The sequence below is a fragment of the Macrobrachium nipponense genome, chromosome 44, assembly GCF_015104395.2.
Source record: "Macrobrachium nipponense isolate FS-2020 chromosome 44, ASM1510439v2, whole genome shotgun sequence".
Classification (NCBI taxonomy): Eukaryota; Metazoa; Arthropoda; class Malacostraca; order Decapoda; family Palaemonidae; genus Macrobrachium; species Macrobrachium nipponense.
Window position 1 is genome coordinate 41,164,175 of NC_087221.1, and position 14,110 is coordinate 41,178,284.

General features: G+C 37.8%; 1 protein-coding gene across 3 annotated transcripts in view; it reads left to right on the forward strand.

The window, feature by feature from the left end:
* LOC135204223 (CDP-diacylglycerol--inositol 3-phosphatidyltransferase-like) overlaps positions 1-9,987 on the forward strand; it is a 10,575-nt gene extending 588 nt beyond the window's left edge. The window contains exons 1-4 of one of the 3 annotated variants that reach the window (XM_064234329.1): positions 945-963; positions 2,264-2,398; positions 3,538-3,691; positions 6,032-9,987. In XM_064234329.1, coding sequence (XP_064090399.1) covers positions 2,305-2,398; positions 3,538-3,691; positions 6,032-6,356 — 573 coding nt within the window. In that variant the 5' untranslated portion in view covers positions 945-963; positions 2,264-2,304 and the 3' untranslated portion in view covers positions 6,357-9,987. Of the gene's footprint in view, positions 1-944; positions 964-2,263; positions 2,399-3,067; positions 3,196-3,537; positions 3,692-6,031 lie in introns of those variants that run through there. The other 2 variants (XM_064234330.1, XM_064234328.1) reach the window with 2 other exon arrangements.
* The last annotated feature ends 4,123 nt before the right edge of the window (positions 9,988-14,110 follow it).

Genomic DNA, 14,110 nt, shown 5'->3' on the forward strand with positions numbered 1-14,110 from the left:
GATCACATTACAGGAAACCAAAATTTTAGGCTGGGTGAAACCGCAAAACATATCAAATACAGGGTTTTATTCTAGCCTAACCTAACCTAGGAAGCGGGTTCAAGACTACTCTGGACCTTCTGGACATCCTCACCAAACCTAACCCAGGCCACAAAAATCAATATGAGCCATAGGGTTGTGACAGCAGAACCACGCCTACCTGGCTTGGACGACAGGTTGTTACCTGACGTCATCCAGCAATTTTTCTTCAAACACCATTTAGTGAGGACGATGTTCTGCTGTCGTACTTGTGTGAAGTTTGAGGTGTTTTGTGTGTTTCGTTCCTGATGGAGGGGAAATGTGCACAATGCCGTTGTAAGGGGACCGAGCGTGCATGTGGGCTCTTGATGTTCCTTGTCCTGGTTGAGCCACACCATTATGCTCATTCTGTATAGATAGGCTTTGTGTGACAAGTGTCACCTTTGCAGTGGGAAAGGTTTTAAAGTAAGAAAAACAGGAGAAAGGAGTGCTTGCTGATGTCATAGGGGAGGAGCATTCCTCACCAAATCCTTTCAGTTCCTTCTTTTGCATCCTGCTCTTACCTCTTCCTGCTCCCTCACATTCTGTGAGGAGTACAAACAGGAAGGTGAGTGATGCCATTGGTAGCCTACCCCAGGTGAGCTCCAGACCTGTGCGCATGGCTTGTCACCGCTTACTTCTATTACCATGTCTGTTCCTACTCTCTCATCAGCAATTGGGTAAGTTCATAAGACGTTGCTTTCCCTTGGTATTCTAGGGAGCCCATAATTTTCTGTTGTTTGTTTAAGGAATCTTTACCGTGATGAGAGAAATGATCATGTTTCCTCTCCCCAGGACTCTTTGGTGATCCAGACAAGAGGGTTCTGTGCCCAGTTTCAGCTATGTAGGCTACTGAGTAGAACCCATTCTCTTCCTATCAGCATCTATAGGCAGTTCTAGCAAACAGTAAGTGTACGTACTGGTGTTTAAAATGCCCCTCCTCATTCAGATGAGCTTATGATGTTTTTGACACCAGTTAGCCTAGTTGTACAGCTTGTGCAAAACTCACTAAATCTAGGGCATAGATCCATTCCTGGCTTTACGGGCTAACTTTTCAGGACATAGGTAATGAGGGTGTATGTCTGTAACATCATACCATCTTTATTTCATCCTATCTGAGGGATTTAACCCACCTGGTGGTGGCTATTCAGTAGGTTCTACAAGCACTCAGCTCCTTTTGGACAGAAAAACATCTCATGTAAGGTAATTGTAGAGTTTTAGACTGCAGTTGAATGATAGTGATGGATTCTGTTCATTCTTTCTCATTTCTGCTGAGGAGTAGCAACTCAGCCTGAGTATTTGCTGGACCAGGCATGGATTTAGGTTACTTCTCGATTGACCAACCAGTCTTAGAGCTTTGTTGATGAAGATGGTACTCCATCCACTTTTCCTTTTTAACAAGGTTGGGATGGTGTGGGGGAACCAGTTGTTGGTTGGTAGAGCTACAATACTAGTTTTTCTTATTCCAAGATATAGCTCCCATCCAAATTGTGCATCTCAGAAATGGGTAACGCCTGGTTCTCTAATCTTTTCCTTACACCCTTGGTCAGGCCTGGGGCCCAACTGCTGTGGCATATCTATGCTAGATAAATTAGGATGTTACAGGAATTATATTGCTTTCCTTACTTGCACTAACAACTGGGGTCTTAACATTTCCAGGTGAGTTTACAACTTCTAAACAGTGGATACAGACAAATTCTTACCTAATGAGTGGTTTGTATTTGTATAGGAACAAATCACAGATTTTTTAATAGTAAATGTATTTTTCTTAAGGATACAACCAGAGCATTTTATCATATTACCCACCTCAACCATCCCACTTTGTCCCTGGGGCCAAACCAAATTCAACATCCATTTTCAGCTCAAATTGAATGTTACTTCTATATAAAAGTATCTATTTTGTAAAGCTAGGAAAAACAAAATTACTTAAAATTTTTGTAATTTTTCTAGTCCCCAACTCAACCCTCCCACTTTATTCCTGAGGCCATTTTCCTTTCGCCTCCCCCCCCCCCTTCATCACTATTTAATCCACTATTGCTATTTCCAGCTCACTGTGAAGGATAATTCTATATAAAAGGCTCTGGTTTGTCATATTTATTTTTATGGCTGGTTGTTGGAACAAATTTTCATTTAAAAGACGTGGTATCTTGTACAAAACTGAATGTAGAAAGCATTTAGAGTAGAACTGACTGATGATTATTTTCAGGGTATGGTCGGATCATACTGGCAATCATATCCTTCTACTATATGCCAACAAGTCCTGGCTTAGCAGCTGGAAGTTACATCCTTTCTGGGTTTTTAGATGCCTTTGATGGACATGCTGCAAGGATGCTGAATCAAGGTTGGTCAATATTTATTACCTGTTAACTTTTGTTGTTGTACAAGAGGAAACAATTTATAGTCAGTATTAAATTGTGTATTTTAAAGTCCAAGAGTGCAATAAACTCTTGGACTTTAGGTTTGAGTCAATTTCTTGTTAGGTCCAAAGTAGTGGTAGTGTTAGGCTGGGTTGAAGGAAGAAGTTTATGGTTTTGATTAACTACTGTATGTGATGTACATATTCTCTAAAAGTACTTCAAGGTAATTGTATATGTTGAATTAATTCTCTATAAGCCAGTTGTAAAGAGAATAGGAAAAAATAATTCAAGGAACATTTCTAGAGGTACTAAAAGGGAGCATTTACGAAGGATTGATTGTTGTAAGCTTTCTTGTCTCAATAAATGGCAATACCTTCGTCAGAGTACGTACCCTTCTTTGTGAAGAGAATGTATGGCTTTGACACATTGCCTTCTTAAAAGCAGCTACATTATAATACTGTACTATTGTAACTCATTATAGTAATTTAATGTTAAATCAGTAAAAGTTTTCATCCTTTGTGCTAGCAGCAAGTAAGTGTAATAGTGTACAATATTAGAGTACGTACATATATGTAAATTTTAATCTGGAGCATTAATGATAAGGAACAAAGATGGAAAAGGATACAAAAAAATTTTCATGTCTTTATTTTTAGCTCTGTTGTGACTGTGCAGAGGGTGATGGCTGTCTGCGAGTGTTGAAGTATGAAGCCCATTTTGATTGAAAATGATAAGGCTCTCATTGCTGCTTACACTATACCAACTAAAGAACTTCTAATTTTTGGTGGCTAGATTTCTTTATATTCATTTGTTCATTCAGAATTGCTTTTGTGTGCTGAAGATTCTTATTTTTTATGCAAAACCACAAAAAAGATATATTCAAGTCAGTGTCCCCATTCCTCTTCCCTTGAAAAAAAAGGTTCATGAAGTTGTTATATGTTAATGGTATTCACTGGTAGTAGGAGTGAATTTTGTATCCCTAATTGAAGGTTAAGCTTATGCTGAATATATCATTCGATTTACAAGGAAAACATTTGTTGCTTAAGAGTTCCAGACAGAATACTGTATGTTTAAAATGGTTTATTTGCATAATGTTTTATTACATTATTTATTGTTTCTTTGGTAGGTACAAAATTTGGGGCTATGTTGGACCAGCTAACTGATCGTTGTGGAACTATGTGTTTACTAGTAACACTGGGCCATTTTTACCCCAAATACATGTTTCTATTTCAAATGTCGATGGCTATTGACATATCTTGCCACTGGCTTCATCTGCATACGTAAGTAATAAATTAATTACCTTGTATTGTTATGTAATTTGCAAATTTCAAAACTTATGTAATTTGTGGTTGATGTAATGTAGTTTAATGTGAGCAAGTTACATTTCTAGACTTGCTGGACTCGCCAGAGCAATTTCTTCTGAAATGAGAATTGAAAGATGGAGTAGGGTAATGACAAAAGTTGGTCAGCTAGTTCACCAATATCAACCAAATTAATAAAAAATAAAAGGTGAAAATGGCACTATGTAGCCTTTACTATTTGTCTATGAATGTATTATGGTGTATTGTATCTGGAGAAAGAACAAGTACAGTGATAATGTGAGGGACTGGAGCATATGTTTTGTCATTTCATGTTTCTACTGGTTGTAGCTTACACAGGTTTTGTAGTTCTAGTAGGGTACAATTTGTAATCTAGTAAACCAAGTTCCAATGGTACTTTCATGAGATTATTGCACTTATATTTGAGCATAGTAATCTAGGTGAGCCTTTCATTGCTCCACACCTAATCCCAGTCTTGTCATTAGAGCAGCTCACCTTTGGATGTGTTCATAATGTGATACCATTAGTTGTGTTTGCTGTGGTCCCAGGTTGCCCATGGTGGTTTTGGGTCAAGTAAACAGTGCATTCTCAGTCAGGCAGTTCACTGGCTGTCCAGCAGTTCAATCAAGCTTCTTTCCCCACTGCTGATGCATTATTGGAGGTTCTACATTCGTGAGCATTTGGAGGCTACTCCCCTTCAGTGGAATCATCAGTCTATGGAAAGACAAACAACCTTGCCAGGAGAGACTCCTTTGAGTAACTGCTGCTGTCTTTGCTTCAGTCAAGAGCCATGCAGTCTTATTGCCATGGCTTCCTTCCAGCCTCATCAGAGGAGAGGAAGGTGAAGTTCAGAAGGTTTCTCATGTCTTGAGGCAATGCACTGACTCTTTCCCCAACAAAGAACCAAATTATGGGCAAATTTGGTCTTGAAAAGATTGGACAAGATTTTGTCCCGCTTCTCTCACTTAGTTTCAGCAGAATAGTCTCACTTTGCAAAAACAGAGTATGGTGGAGGCATTGGATAAAAGATCAATCTCTCTCGGTTCTGTAATCCACTGTGCAGTTTCTTTCAAACTCCCGTGGGTGCGAAGACAGGTTAACCTTCAGGTGTGGCCAAGTCTTCCACATTTGGTGTTTGGAAAAACCCTGTTAATCCTAAACCCTGAGGGGTTGCTCAGCTTTCTTCCTCTGAGAGAGAGAGAGAGAGAGAGACCGCCTTCCTAGCCCTTCGCTCTAAGCCATGGCTGGGAAAGGCAGGTAGGGAAGAACAGAGGGGGTTGCTAAGGTTGTCAGTTCCCCTGTAGCTACCACAATCAGGTGATGTCTGTTGTGCCATTTGGCAGTATGGCAGAGATTGGAGGCAGAATATTTCCTGGTGGAGAAGGTGACTGACTGGTCATTGATCTCTCTCTTGTGAATAAGTTTGCCCTTCACTACTTGGTTCAAGATGGAAATGGCATCTTCTATGTTGAAATTTTGTAATGTTACTTTTCTATAATATTATCTTAGGAAATTCACACGACTTTCTTTTATACTTGTTAACAATGTGAGAATTATTTTTTAGGTTTTGGAGATTAACATTTGTATTTTATCTGTAATACAGTATTATCTTCAGTGGATTTTAATCTTCATTCAATTTCTACTTTGTTCTCTTTGGAATGTCTACATTTGTGCTGTATTTTAACCAAGTATAATTGTGCAATAGAATGTTCATCTGTATTTCTAATATTTCCTAGTTTTTAGTTTTTTCTTTGAAATAAAAATAACCACTTTGTAATCCTACATCCAATGCAGTCAGAACTGTAAAATACTGCACCAGCTGCAGCCCTGTCCATCCGTATGAACTGAGACACTATTGGCCAAGGAAATTTTTTATTCAACTTGGCTTGGTAGTTTATATTGTGTTTGATACCTCAAATTCTGGTCAGGTTTTTAGTTTGCTGGTATGGCAACTTCAGTACAGCTTACTTAATATTAAGATCAATGAACTTGAAAACGCACAAAGTATTGTTACAGTAAAAGAACAGAAAAAACTTAAATAATCAGTGTGATTGTAACAGCTGAAGCCAGGCTATTGAATGCATTAAGACAGTTGAGTATGCACATACACCAGCTAAAACAAGTTATCATCCAGTGATTATTACTAAGTTATTTTTGTTTATTTTTTATTTGTCAAAATTGGGGAATCTTCAAGGGTGGAGCATCTTTAACACTGGGAAATACAGTATTTTATGCGGCAATTGCAACCACATTTATCGTGTAACAGATTTTGTGAGCATCATCAGTCTTTTATTTTTACAGGTCTGTTATGTCTGGTCAAGCAAGTCACAAAAGTGAAGCAGCAAATGTCAATGCTCTTCTGCGATTTTATTACACTTCTCGACCAATGCTGTTCTTCATGTGTTCAGGGAATGAGCTCTTCTATGCTTCACTTTACCTCCTCCATTTCACTGAAGGCCCCATCATTGCTGGAATAGGGTTATGGCGAGCAATGGCCTATGGTCTACTTCCAGTTGGTATTTTTAAATCTTTCTTAGCTCTAATGCAAGGTTATTATGCTGCTTTGAGTCTTGGTGCTATTGATGTTCGAGATCGCAAGGAGGCAGCAGCAGCCAAGAAGGAGTGAACCTGAACTTTACAGAAAATTTTAATTCCTTCTTGGCTTTACTTTTGGTAAAACTGTTTCTCCTCCTGAGATTTTGTTGGAACGAATTAACTAAAATTCTTTAGAAATATTTGCATGGTTTATATGATATTGAGTCTGGTTTATGTAGAACTGCATTATACATGCAGGTGCATAATGACAAATTTTTGCCTTTTTATTTTAATCAAATGACATTACCAATTGCATTATAATTAATAGTAAATAGTAACGTCAGATAATTCAAAGCAATGGAATGCCAGTGGCTACATCTCGATGATGTGACGTTGCAGTGGTGGCATTCTTAATTATGTAAGAAAAGACTTTGACGGCATTCTTGATTATGTAAGAAAAGACTTAATTTTTTTGGTTTATACAGTATACTATCAGGTTAATGTAAGCCAACTGTAGCTACTTTTTTAATTTCTCCAAGATTCCTTGTAAATGCTACACATTACAATTAGTACTGTTATTCGTATGAGGGCAATGTGACAGTTGAACCATCATAGTAAGCTGTATGTATTTTTTGTTTTAAATTGACAGGAAAATTGTCCTGCAAAGAAAGTAATATGGAACTAAAACTAGCTGGCTAGGAGTGATGAAGTTTGACTGAGATTAGTAGGTAAAAGGCTTGTTATATATTAAGTTGGCATACTAATCCATCATTTTATTGTGAACAGTATAATAGACAATTGTTGTTAATATGAAAGTTGCTATTCAGTGGTGAGCTGAAATTCTGAATAAACCTATGAATACATTAAATATTTTGGGTTGTACAGAAAATTTCTTCATGCATTCCATTTCATTTAAGTTTTTATGTGGGTATACTTTTTTTTACTACCACTCAAAGAAAACCATTTGATGAAGGAAAATTATAAGCTCCACGTTTGAGTAGTGGATAGATTTGCACATCTTACCTCACTATATCGTTAGTTACGAACCTCAAGTAGAGAATATCCTTTAAGCAGGGAAATAAGTATTTGGCTTAGGAAATATGAAATTAAAGGAATATGTGCTGTAATTTCAACATGATTGTTGTTTGTTCTTTTTGTCTGAATTTTTAGTTCATTTTATGACTGCCATATTTCATGTTTACGGTATGGGACCAAAGCTTGGAAGAAGTGTTGACTGAGGAAGAAGCACAAGGCTGCTTAAGTCTACGAGTGAGTAGATATGCAGCATGGAAAAATTAATGTATGTTACCTTATCTGCATATAAAACTGTACATGAGTAAGGTCAACATAAAATACATGAGCTTGAATGGTATAGCTTTCATCATTTGCAATTTTAGGGAAATATATTGCTTTATTATAACATTGGCAATGCCTCGTAGGAGGCAATAATGTCAATAGGACATAACAGGGTTAATTGCAATGTATGGAAATGTTAAGTGATAAACATTATTTATACTTTGTGGGAAATGGTAATTTGTTCAGGTAAATCACTGGGACTGAAATTGTTCTGAGTGAGGTAATTTTGAGCAGGTATTGATGGTGTTGTCATCTATAGGTAGGCAGAATAGTGTGTGGTATTTATGGTCAAAGCTTAGGCATTAGTGCCAAAAATGATATGCATTGCCTGGTATAGTGTACAGAGGTGATGTCTACCGTATAATTTTTTTTAAAAACCAGTGGATCCAGTTGCTAAAAGCTCATGGATAGCTTTGTCTGCATTTGTTTGGAGTAAACATTAAAAGGTTCACAGTTTGTCTTGGCATGGAGAATTTTCACTGTGAATTTTGTTTTTAAAAGGTAAAGTTGAATTTCAGGCTGGTTAAGGTTGATTTAGAAATACAAATTCATAAAATAAGTTTAATCTACTTTGTTTCTTCCTTCTTCTTCATTTAGTATATCAACTTAATTCTTGTTTAGAGAATTTGAATATCGTTTAAAGAACACATTTTTTGGGATACAGTTTTTGTTTCCCAGGAATGCTGTTTTTACATAGATGGTAAAAAGTAGAATTTTGAAAGTGTAGTAGCATTGAGGATACCCATACTATTGAGTAAGGTTAGAATTGTTGGCCCTTGCTGTAATATGCTATGCTAGATTTTGAAGACTATGATGTGAGGTTTTGCTGCTGGCTTTATGCCTAATTAGGATAAATAATAGCAGTCCTTGAGACAATATTTCAAAATGCCTTCCAAACTTGGATTACTGAAGTACTACTTGACAATACATGGAAGAGGATAATATGCATTAAATCTTTAAGTATTTCTGTTACATGTTTAATTTATAGTAATTTGTTGTCAAAAACAAAATGTATACCATATCCAGTAGAATATTATATCTTTGGTTTAAAAAAACTTATAAGTAACTTGTATGTATGTAGTTGCATTGTGAATAGTTTTTTTAAATTGTCTTGCTAGGAATTATTAACAGCAATAAGAAGTAGTTTCTATGTTAAAATTAGTTGGTTATTACAAATTTAAGGTAAGTTGAGTCTTTGAAGAGTAGACCAGTAATTATTATGTATGCCAGGTATTGGATATTGTAGAGTTAACAGTTAGAACATGACTGTTAATGCATTATTGATACATAGGTAGGTGTGAAGTAGATCCCTTCAATGCAGTTGCAGCTTACCAGACCATAATTGTAGAAATCTAATTAAGTGCCCATCCATTGTTTGGTGCATATTAGATATTACCTCATCATAAGAATAGCAATTCCCTCTGTAGCACTGCCAAGTTTTATATTTAATTGAAATGAGAGAAGAATTTTCTCACCTCATGGATTTTAGTCATCCCTTTAGGCATTCTCATAAGTGTTGAGATGTGAGTAAAATTTTCTTCTAAACAAGATTTGATTGAACCCATGTTGAACGGCACTAATGTATTATAGAGTCCAAATGAGTTTATTATTCAAAAAGTAATTACTAGTTATATTGATATAAATAAAACTATAGTCTGAATTACCTTGATATGCTTAGCATCAAATTTTTCCAATTTCCAATAATCTTATTAGGTAAGATGATTAATGCATTTGATGTAGTATATGGTATCTTCAGGATAGTCTCAGAAGAGCTTAATATTTCTGTAATTGTGACATAAAAATAAATTATTTTTCTAAGACTAAATTATGAGAGGATTATAAATTTAGATGTGACAATGGTTTTGCTATTTTCATATATAATGTAATGAATTATGCATGAATTAAGGTGTCCCTATGATTTAAATGAAAGCTTTAACTTTAATATAGTTGCTTCTAGTCAAGTAAATTGTAACTTAAAGCTTTTGTGCCAAAGAGAGACTGATAGACTTTCTCTTATGGGAACTACATGAAGTTATAATTTATTATGTTCACTACCAGGTAAGTAAACTATGCTATCACAAGGGGTCTCAAGCTATGAAGTTTGCCTAAGAAAGAAAATTTTTGTTACATGTTTCCATTGTGCAGGATATTTTTTTTTGTTGCGTAAAATCTTATGTTTTTTTAAAACTATTTTCAAGCAACCATTGTTTGTTACTTTTTCAGCATGTGATATGTTTAGGGTAATGCAAACTATGTTATTTAGATATGCCATTCAATCATTTTTTGGTAATGTACTTAAACTTATTCTTTACCATACTCTTCTTGTAATGATCCATGACCCTGTAAATAACATACATTGAAAGTTACTATCTATTTTTTCTACCCGATATACAAAAGTTACTCTTAATTTTTTTACCTGATACACATTATGTTACTTTCCTTTTCATAGGTTACTTTGGTTGGTATCATCTTACAATTAAATAACTCTAGCTGGTGCATCCTTGTCATGACCCATGTCTGTTACATATGAGGTTTTTTGATGGAATGAATTCCATCTTTGAGATTTGGTGAGTATGAATCCCTGTTCTTGTTAGATGTCTGGATTATCAAAGTAAATTTCTCATTGCTAACATAACTGTAAATGGAAGCTGAAGGAATTTTAAAGGGCTGGCAAGACCTTTGAAATTCTTGTTTGAAGCTTAGTGGGGTTATGAAACTTTTGAAAAATGGCAACACTAACAGGCAATACTTTTCACGACTTTTCATCAAGCGTTTCCTACCAATCTTTCAAAGATTTGCTTAAATGCACACAGGCAATGTAAGATTGGATTGGAGTTCCCATGCTAATATAAGGATGAATTTTTTCACTAATTTAGTATGTGTTGTATAGGGTACTTTGTTTTATTAATACACCCTTTGTTGTTGTTTTACATTGATACTGGAATAGTACAGGCAGTTCCTGGTTATCGGCGATCCAGTTTTAAGGCGTTTGTCTGTTTTTTTGGCACCATAATGTGCTGATTTCCGGTTATCGGCACCGATGATACAGTTATTATGGAGGAGTTATGGAGTTCCATTTGACAACGTCTGTGAGAGAGAGAGAGTGAGTGGTTGGATGGCTAACGACTGAATTGGCTGTTGGTGGGTTCTGGGTTGTCTGCTGGTGCTGTTGGAGATCAGATTTCTGTGTTTTGAGTGAGTCTTTGGTCAGTCTTGGGTTAGAGCCTGTGACAGTCAGTAGTGTCGGGAGCAGTTGGTTGAAGGCCTTGATAGTCAATTGAGTTGTGTGTTTTTGTTTGTTGTTAAGTTAGTATTGTTTGCTTAGAGTTGTGGCTGTGCTGTTGTCTTTGTGATTTCTTGGTGTTGTTAGTGGGTGTGTGTTGCCTTTTTTGTGTTGGTAATTGTTTGTGCATTGGTCTTTTGTTGTGGTTGTGTTCCTTGTTGGTTTGCTGTGTTGTTGAGTTGTGGTTGTGTTCTTTTTTGTTGTTGTGAAGTTGTGGTCCTTGGGTGTTGTCTTGTGGGTTGTGGTCATTTTTGTTGGTATTTCCATGACCTTGACCAGCAGACAGCACAGGATAGCCTGGAGTATCTAGAGTTGGGTAAGTACATGTGTTTTGAGAGTTTTTTGTTTTATGTGTATGTGTTTTTTGTGTGTGTAGGTAGGTCAATTGCCCTGCATATTTCAGTGTAAAGAGGAAAATGTAACTGGGGTGAGTTGGGCAGCTGGATTGGTTAAGTTTATGTGAGGGGGATTTTGCCAGCTTGTTTTTTAGCTTGTGATCCCGCCACATTATTTTTTGGCTCCCGAACAGGGACTGTTGGTGCGGCAGCTGCTGGGCAATTGGGGTAGTGAGGATGGAAGGGTTGAAGGAGATAGAGAGGCTGAAGGAGGAGCTGAGGTTGACGAGGGAAGCTAAGGGAAGGTTGGAAGTAGAGAATGAGAGGTTGAGGGTAGAGTGTGAGGAGCTGAAGAGCGAGTTAGAGGAATGCTAAGGAGTGCAAAAGTGGAAATGAAAGAAGAGGTGAAAGGAGCGTTAGAGAGAATGGTTGAGAAAATGGACGAAAAATTCGGGGTAATGATGAATGTAGTGCAAAAGGTGATGCAGGAAATGATGAAGGGATTCATGAGAAAGGGAGCTGTAGGAGGCAGGCCTACTGGGTCTTGTGACGGGCCAGGAGTGGTAAAGAAAGTGAGAGCGAGCGGATTGAGAGTACAAGTGACAAAGGTGATTTGGATGTGATAGGTAAGGGAAAGAAAGGGAAGACACAGGATAAGGATAAACCTGAGGAGAAGAACAAGAGGGGGGCTGAGGAAAAGAAGAAGACTAAGGGAAAGAAGGTTGGTAAGGTTGGCGGACAGGATGAGACTAGGACTGAATACATTGAGGAAAGGGCTGAGATGATTTGGATAGTGGTGAGTGGAAACAGGTAGGTAGAAAGAAGGGTAAGAAGAGTGTAGTCAAGAGTATGGAAGTGGATTCGCTGTATTTGGAAGAGGGAAAGAGGGGTCAGAATGGAAGTAGCGAAAGTGAGAGTGAGAGTGAGCAGGAAGTACGAAAAGCTGTGTATATGAGAGAGGTACCCCGATGTGCGCAAGACGAGGAATATGGTAGTAGGGACATAGGGGACTTTTTTAAGGAATATGAGAGGTATTGTGATGCAAAGTAAGGGGATAAGAGAGTTACGGAGCTTTTGATGGGATTTTTGTTGAGTATGTATGGGGTATTGATGAGTATAGGGAATGTGCCGTATGAGTGTGAAAACCAGGATTGTAGAACAAGTAAAGAGGATAAAGAATAGCGTTAGATATAGGAGAAACCAAGGTTTTGAAGAGGCAAGAATGAATGTTGGTAAGTCGTTGTCAATGTACGTCTGTAGGTTAGAAACATTAGCCAGGAAAAAGTTTGGGGACGAAGGGATAAATGAGTGTAAGGACTTAGTGCGGAAGTTGTTGGCGACTGTATTAGAGAGCGTATACGAGTTTATAAATCTAAAACGTAAGGAGAAAATGCGATGGACAAATGAAAGGTTAACATGGAACGATATTTTAGAAATAGTAGAAGATTAAGAGTTAGATAGGTGTATGAAAGAGAGTAGGAGTGTTAGTGTTAGGGGATTCAGTTGGGTGGGTCCTCTAGTATGCAACAGTATGTTCGGGAGAATGCGATGAGTGAATGGTTGAAGGTGAATAAATGTGAGCCGAGTGTCAGTGAGCAAATGGGTTTGGAAGAACGGCAGTTGGTGTTGGTTGAGTATGGAAGAAAGCAGAAGAAGGTAAGGAAAGGGAGAAATGCGAACTGCATGATAGAGGGGTTAGTGTTAGGGTAAAAATGGTGGATAAGGCATGTAATACAGATGACTTTGAGGGGAGGAATGATACATATAGCATGTGGGGGTTTGAATTGTCAGGGTTAAATGAAGTTTCACCAGGAAAGGAATCAGGTGGTAAGGATGTAGTTGGCAGTATGAATGAGTCTCTTCGGGAGTTTGGCAGGAGTGTAAATGAGGTAAGTGATTTGGTGGCAGAGTTACGAAAGATATTCGGACACTATTTAGAAGGGGTAGATGAGATAGTGAATGGGATTTGGGAGGATGGTAGTGAGGGAGACGGTAATGGTAGTCTGACTGGAAGTGGTCTGGGAGAAGCTGATGGCGGTGTAACTGAGAATGTGTATGAGGGCCCTCAACCTAGATCCAGGGGACCTGTGTCCGAGCATCTGTGGGTGTTGCGGAAGGCTATAGTGGGGTGTTGTGAGTGAAAGGAGACGTTGTCAAATGTAACTGGGAAGGAAATATGGAGGAGTTATGGAGTTCCATTTGACAACGTGTGTGTGTGAGAGAGAGAGACAGAGAGAGGGTAATTGGTGGTTGGATGGTTATTGACTGAATTGGTTGTTGGTGGGTTCTGGGTTGTCTGCTGGTGCTGTTGGAGATCAGATTTCTGTGTTTTGAGTGAGTCTTTGGTCAGTCTTGGGTTAGAGCCTGTGACAGTCAGTAGTGTCGGGAGCAGTTGGTTGAAGGCCTTGATAGTCAGCCGAGTTGTGTGTTTTTGTTTGTTGTTAAGTTAGTGTTGTTTGCTTAGAGTTGTTGTGCCTGTGCTGTTGTCTTTGTTGTTGTGATTTCTTGGTGTTGTTAGTGGGTGTGTGTGTTTCCTTTTTTGTGTTGGTAATTGTTTGTGCATTGGTCTTTTGTTGTGGTTGTGTTCCTTGGTTGTTGTTGAAGTTGTGGTTGTGTTCCTTTTTTGTTGTTGTGGAATTGTGGTCCTTGGGTGTTGTGTTGTGGGTTGTGGTTATTGATTGTGGTCATTTTTGTTGTTGGTATCTCCGTGACCTTGACCGGTGGACAGCACAGGATAGCCTGGAGCATCTGGAGTTGTGTAAGTACATGTGTTTTGAGCTTTTTGTTTTTTGTGTTTGTGTTTTTTGTTGTGTGTGTAGGTAGGTCAATTGTCCTGCATATTCCGTAGTGTAAAGAGAAAAGTGTGACTGG